The sequence below is a fragment of the Brassica oleracea genome, chromosome C4, assembly GCF_000695525.1.
Source record: "Brassica oleracea var. oleracea cultivar TO1000 chromosome C4, BOL, whole genome shotgun sequence".
Taxonomy (NCBI): Eukaryota; Viridiplantae; Streptophyta; class Magnoliopsida; order Brassicales; family Brassicaceae; genus Brassica; species Brassica oleracea.
This window is the reverse complement of record NC_027751.1, coordinates 35,339,788-35,347,442: the sequence shown is the minus strand read 5'-3', so window position 1 is coordinate 35,347,442 and position 7,655 is coordinate 35,339,788. Positions and strand designations below refer to the sequence as shown.

At 36.4% G+C, this 7,655-nt stretch overlaps 1 protein-coding gene across 2 annotated transcripts in view; it reads right to left on the bottom strand.

Moving 5' to 3' along the window:
• The window catches only part of LOC106337241, a 29,426-nt gene extending 22,061 nt beyond the window's left edge, over nt 1-7,365 (bottom strand). Inside the window, exon 1 of one of the 2 annotated variants that reach the window (XM_013776315.1) lies at nt 7,062-7,365. In XM_013776315.1, the coding sequence (XP_013631769.1) occupies nt 7,062-7,348 (287 nt within the window). In that variant the 5' untranslated portion in view covers nt 7,349-7,365. Of the gene's footprint in view, nt 1-5,443 lie in introns of those variants that run through there. The other variant, XM_013776314.1, reaches the window with a different exon arrangement.
• Between the last annotated feature and the right edge of the window lie 290 nt (nt 7,366-7,655).

The window sequence follows — 7,655 nt, the reverse complement described above, 5'->3', positions numbered from 1 at the left end:
ATTTTAAGATGGTGTATATCTGGTTTTATGACCCGTATTCAATCTGAGATGGGAATATCTATGCTCACTTATATGGCATGATGCATATTATCATTCTATACATGTAAATTCATAATGTCCCCAAGCTTATAGACTTTATAGTCTTATCCTTATAGATAATAGCTTACATGGCCGATCATTTATAGGTGATGGCCTCTCCGGCCGGTTATGGCCTTTGCGGCCGACCCATGTCTCTCATGGACTATTCAGCCGAGTAATGGCCTCTTTTAGTTAGGCCGTTTAAAAACATGGTCTTAGACCATATTAGTACACGAATTTGTAGTATTAATCATGGATTTATCCTCTCTCCCCTCATGAACATACTATAATTTCGTGATGCTTAGGACAATAAAGCCTTAATGAGTTTCCCCTTGTGTACATGTTTCACAACATGAGATCTTTTATGGGATAACTCTTTGTGCCTTTTCAATATTAATCTTTGCATCAAGTTTTAGACTAGGATGGCTAATCATATCATGCCATATAGTGTATAATTTTCGTGGTGTATCTCAATATGGTCAGCACGGCTCTTGCCTCTCGTCATACTGATCTTTGGCATAGTTTAAATCAGTAGAGATCATAGGTATAGTCTTGACCACTTTCTTATAAGATCTTAGGCATTTTTCTTTCTTTCTTTAAATCCGAAGGAACTTGTTTCCTTCTTTGCCCATTGTTTCTATTTGGAAACCATTTATAACTCAATGGGTCACATATCATTGGGTGTGTATAATGCCTTATAGGCAATGCCTTAGCCATAGTTTCTTTACTAGGCTTAGTATACCCCTTTCACGATTTCTTACTTGATATTATGCCCTTTAGGCAACTCTTTATCAATAAAACATTCATATGTTCAAGTAAGATCAAGCAAGATATAATCAAAACAAACTCTTTTATATGTATATAAAAATCGTGAACCATCAAGTAGGTTTAAAAGCAAATCACAAAATCATAGACTTAAAATAAAATTATCATGTCGAGATCTTTCTTAGTCAATAGACATGCCGGCCACAACTTGAGTTATATTGGACACAGCTCCCTTGGATTCATCCTGATTTCATGTTGAGATCTTTCTTTAGTCAATAGATAGGCCGGCCACAGAATCTGTTATTGTGGACACAGCTGCCTTGGATTCATCTTGATCCAATGCCTCAGGATATCTCATCTCACTGCTTCTATTGCTCAATGTATCTTTTCTGCAGTTTTTCAAATCTGCTAATGGTATCTATAACTTTCTGCTTTCTTTGCTTAGTTGCCAATAGGTATGACAATAGGTCATTATAGGTTGTGAAACCTTTAGCCTTATGTAATAGCAACTGATCCTTTGGATGGAATGTGGAATATGTTTTATACAGTAAATCATTATCTGTAACCACTTCATCACATAGTTCAAGACTATAGACGATTTTCATTAGAACAGAATTATATTCGTTCACGGATTTAAAATCCTGGAACCTGAGTATCTTCCAATCATTCATGGCTTTTCGCCATAATTCCATTGAGTATATGGATTTTAGCTTTATCCAAAGATCATAAGGATCCTCAATATTTTCATACTGATTTCTCAGTTCCTCAGTGAGATGATAGCGCATAATTGTTATGGCTCTATGCTTTTCACTTTCAATTTCATCATTTCCTTAAATGATACATTTCCCGAGTCCTCTAGACTTCAGGGCAATTGAAGTGTTCATTTCCCATTCTAGATAATATCTAGGGCAGCATAATCCGAAGGCTCAAATCTCGACATCTGAAATCATCAATCAATTCATGATTTAGAATTCTTGCAACCAATTTAAATAATCAGTGCACATGATTTCATAAGTCTCTCTATAATACTTGGACCACACGGTCATGTATTGTAATGCTTAGATCTCTCGACCATTATGTGATACAATGATCTTAAGGATCGGATCATGATGTAATCTAGTTTATATAACCATCCGGATACTAGGCCACACGACTTTTAATCAATCAAGGGCACAAGGCCGCAAGTGTGAGCAATGCATTAGGCCACACGGCTGTTCGGTATGTTTCGTAACAAAAACACAATGTCACACAATCCATATCAATTAAGTTTACCAATTTCAAGGTTGGTAATGTTTCAGCTAGATTTTTAGAATCAAGTAATCTAGCAACGTAACTCTCATTCAATATTCCTAATCTTTACATCAATCTTTCAAGTAATGTGAGATTTAAGGTTTCAAGGCCTTTAGGAATATAAATCGAGATTAAGGGTTTTAAACATTTAAACATTCAAACAATGCCTCACGGCCAAGGTATATGCCTTACGGCCAAGGAGAAGCCACACGACTATTTAGTTCAATTCAACATCATCCCTAGAATAAGATCTAGGTTCAATTGCAATGAATCAGGTATGATCAAATTCGAGTATGAAAGCAATAAGGCCACACGGCCACGAGGTGGTATAATCAAGAACTTATCAAGTTTAATTAGGGTTTTTAGTTTAAACAAGTCAAGCAATTCAGATTCGAGTTTAAACAATCCTAGCAATATTTCTAGGTGATCAAACAAACAATCAAGGTTCAAATCAAACAATTAAAAGCGATTTTCCAAATTAGGGTTTAAGGGAACAACTTGATCTTAGATCAAGGGAGTTTGATTTGAGATTCAAAATCATTAAGACTTTGATTTTAATTGATCAATGGATCAATCTCGAATTATGGTTTAGGGGATCAGACTTATTCGAGCTCTGATTTACTCTTTGAGGGTTTGATCTATTTGTCTTAAAGCTTTCATCTTAGAGATTAGTTTTTAGTGTTTCAATCTTTACAAACAATCCAAATTCAATTCTCATGTTCTTAGAATTAGGGTTACCTTTTGTTTGCAGATTGTAGAACCCGGACCACCAAGAGAACCTCGAACGGATGCAAGCTGGAACGAGCTGGAACGGTCGCGTGCTGAGGCGTGAACGATACGAGACGCGTCTGATCGGGATCGGATGGTTTGGCGTCTGGTCGCGGATGTGTGTAGTCGGATTAGGGTTCCAAAAGTAAAATGGTGACGCGTATTGTGGCTGAGCGTGAGGGCGCGTCTGAGATCTGATCGACAAACCGTTTGCGCTGATGAATTCTTCTCGTCAAGGGCTTCAAGATGATATGTGGATCGTCATCTGGTTCCTCATGGTTTGAGAGATCGATCGATTTTAAGTTGCGCCGGATTTAGGGTTTATGTGTGACGGATTTTAGTTTAGGGTTAGGGGTTTTTCTTTCTCAGGGTTTTGGGAGTCTATCGTGCTGATAACGTGTTGTAATTAGAGAGTTTAGAGTCTGAATATTTCTGTGTGTTATTATTAATGATCAATGGGGGTTCCTTTATATAAGGATTACAAGATAAAGATAAATGGAAAGAGTACATATCCTAATCCATCTAGATTTAGGAAAACTACTAAAACATAAACTTATAAGGAAAAGAAAATATGGTTTCCTTTTCTCCTAGTCTTGTGGCCGCCTCTCTCTTTCCTGAAGTCGGCTCTCTCTCTCTCCTCTGTCTAGGGTTTTGGTCATCTCTCTATCTTCTATGTATTGGGCCGGTCTTGGGTCGGGCCTGGTTATAGACATTCACCATTGGATTTATAACAGAGGTGTAGATTAAAGTGGATGTTGAAAAAATGAGGTAGAAGAGAGAGAAGATGATGTCGAATGTTAAAAAGAGAAAAAGAGGGTGTTGAATATGGAAAGGGGGTTGAAACCATTGTAAATGGTCAAGAGCCCATGGAAAGAAGTATAATAAAAGAAGTGGGTGAAACATTAAGAGGAGAGAGTAGTTAGAGATTGTGGACATCGACGAGTTCATTCTATCTCGCCCTTTTGTGCAATATCCTCTACACCCTCTACTAAAAATCGGAGAAACCTTAATGAGAAACAAACGCTTCAATCCACGACACCCGGATAATCGAATGCTATATCATACCCATGACACAGCCTCATTCTGGTACTATTTGATATGTCTCATAACTACAGAGTACAACAATTATATTGAGATAGAACAATGTTTACAAACTGAGAGATAATAGAATATGAATAATCTATTTTTTTTATCTAATCCTTACGCACCTTTTATATCTATATTATTAAAAGAAAAGTATCCATTTGAAATTGTTCTTACTTCATTAATTAAACTTCCTATTTTTTAACTTGTCTTTTTCAGTTGCATTTATGAAATATCCTAAAACAAATAAAATTGCCTAATTTATTACTTGTCTTTTCAGTTACATTAATGAAATATGCTTAAATGAATTTAAACTTCATATTTTATTGTTTATCTTTTTCAGTTATCTTAATGAAATATCCTTAAATAAATTTGGACATAATATCATTTAATCAACAAAAAAAACTCATGAGTTATCTTTATGTGCATAATTTTAATAATGGAGATTTTAAAAAACGTGCATTATTAAAATGTTACCTAAAACATGCAACACTAATATATAACATGCATCAATAAAACTAGAATTTGACTCACACAATTGTACGAATATTATTTTCAGTTGATTAAATTTAAAAATAATTATTTATTCAAAAAATAATATTTTCATTTTATATTTGAAAGATAAATGAATTTTCTTTCAAACAATATTTGTGTAAATGTATTTAAAAAAATCAATTTAAATTGTTATTATTATTGAATATACTTATTTTTGACATAATTTTAATTTTCGTTTACATCAAAACTAATCATATTTTAGGATAATTATAATTTAAAATATTAATTTCGGATTTTTTCAAAGATTTTATCATATGTTTTTTAGAAAAAGATATTGAATTGCATTTCAAAAAAAAGAGTAAAATATTGAAAGATATTCTAACTAAAATATGTAAAATTTAATATTGTTTTTAAGAGATTATTGTTTTAAGGAAATGGTAAAAATAAATAAATTACACATAAAAAAAATCATGATTTTTGTTAATTGGGTGGATCATTATTTATATGATATCGCACACGAAAGAAAAATTTTTGCTTTTAAAATTATCTAATTAACTCTATACTCATTTTTTTAATATTTTTTATATGATATCACACATTCGTAAAAAAATAGATAGTTTAAGAAGCAAAAAAAATAATGAATATAATATGAACGAATATTACAAATACATCATTTAATAAATTAAATAATTAAAAACTGAAAATTCATATCCGCGTTAGCGCGCGGATCAGGATCTAGTTACTTACTTAAAAGACACATTAATCATGCCCATCAATCACTGGCCTTGGCAGCAGTATCAGATTGTTAAATAGAGCCAAAAAAACCTCAACAAATAAACTTTATTGAATGAAAGTTAATTTTCAACTCGAGACATTGCTTTTCTATAAAAAAAATCTGAAGACGTGATCAAGAAAGTACTGATCAAACAGAGAGAAAAACACATTGATAGAACATAGCCAAAGAGAGAATTTTTATTCAATGAAAGAATGATTTACAATTTGACATTAACGTCTATCTATAGAATTTCAGACAAACCATCAGGTTATACAACCCTTAAGCGGCCACAGGTCAATCAATCTCACCGTCTGGTTCCACTTCAGCCAGATCAGCCAATCCTCTCTCCACAAACACGTTGATTCTCCACAACACCATCTTACTTTCCATTGTCATGCCTTTGATTACGTAGAGTCTCTGAAGCAGAGCCTTAATCAATTCGTATTCGTTATCACCAAACCATTCCTTTTGCTTCTTCACAATGCTTTCCAAATCTCTGAAAGCTCTCCTCACAAGCCCAACTTCCATTTTTCTTTCCACAAGCTCTCTCACAGAATCTACCATCTTATCTGCAATCTCCTCCACAGCAGAAGTTTCCATCTCTACCAATTGAATGATGACACAGAAGGCACCCAAAAACGCCAAGACCCAGCAACTGTTATCCACCAACACCTCTCTCGGTGGGTTGAGCCTTTTGTTTATCTCTGGGAGAAGAAACTTCACTATAGGAACCATAAATTCATCATCAAGCCACATTGTTAAGCACTGGAAGATATAAACCGCTCTCTCGAACTCCGTTTCGCTGGTCGATGCAATACAGTCGGAAAGATCGTACCATGTCTCAAAATGGAAGTTGGTCATCTCAAAGGCAACATGGTAGACAACCTCACCAAGGACTTTGAACATGCTCTCAGAGATTCCTTCTTTACTCGAAAGGCAAGAGAGGAGCAGTGGCTGAAGTTCTTTCATGTCTGCTGACTTTTCTCTTGAAACGCGATCAGAGAGTAACACGTTCAGCCGTCTGATTGCCAATTCTCTGAACCTCTCTTCAACATCAGTGGACGCAAAGATTCTTAACATCTCAAGTGGCTTTAAGTTGTTCAGACGATCAAGCCATTCACCTTCAGAACATGCTCCATGACCTTGTTGTTGTTGTTGCTGTCGTACGAGAGATGGGGTAGACTTAACCAAACGATGGATCTTCCCCGTAGCCTGTCTGGTTAGTGGTCCCAAGTCTTTGATCTTGTACAAGAAGCAAGACACAAAATGACATTGCTCCTTATTGTAACTATACAACTTCTTATCTCGTGACAAGAACATCTCGAGATCTGCAAGCCCTCGTACAAGAAACTCTTCCATACCCTTTTCCACAAGATCACTCGCTGCCTTGACAAGAAGTGTAAGAAGACCCTTCACCATATCGAATCTCAGCTCGGAATCTAAGACTTGAATCCCAAGTTTCACAACAGCTTGTAAACCTAAACTCCAATCTTCGACCCGGTCTTGATCAGGCATAAGCAACACCTTCTCCGCTCTCTCAGCAATCTTCCCGAAACAGCTGTAGATGAATCTCCCGTACACCGGAGGCAAATCCACGAAGACGTGTAATGCCTTGAGAGGTACGGTACTCGAGAGCTGGACGATACAATCGCTGAGCTCGTCCCACCCGCCGTTATCAAGCATCACAACGTCGTGAGCGATGAAAGAGACGATTCTTCTGAAGAGTTTGATTTCGGTTTCTTGCATCCTAAGGCAAGAGATCACAAGAGGTTTGATCCCGTTGAGAGCGACGAGAGATAGTTCGAACCTGCGGGCTTTATAAGCGGCTAGGGTTTGGGAAAGGACAACGATCGATTTGGATCTGAGGAGGGCGTCGGAAGAAGAGCGATACATCTGCAGAAGCTTTAGGGTTAAGCAGTTGGCGAAGTTAACGATGCAGAATTTTAACAGAGCAATCGCAGTTTGATATTCGGTGGTTTCTTGACGCGTTGAGAGATGGATGACGAGACTCTCTAACAGTTCGTGGCTTGGAGTCGCAAGGAGTTCTCTTGCTTGCAGCATGAGATTCGGAGGTTCCGCCATTACACGCCCCATTGCACCTTTTCCGAGAGCTTTTCGTGATCAGTATAAGTAAGAGTTTATTTTTTTTTGGATAATTATCCAGTGTTACTCCCATTGTATTTTAAATTATTTTATCACATGGATATATGTTAGTCGTTATGCATCATATTTTTTTTTTTTTTTTATTAACCTGGAGGTATTCCAGGCCCAAGGAGAGCCCAGACTAATCTCCAAGTGGAGGTGCAGTCCACGGATAGACCCTCTCTCCGGGTATTCAAATGGGCCTTAAAACATGGACCCATATCCGTGTGGGGTGTCCACAGACATCATGAGATAGTTC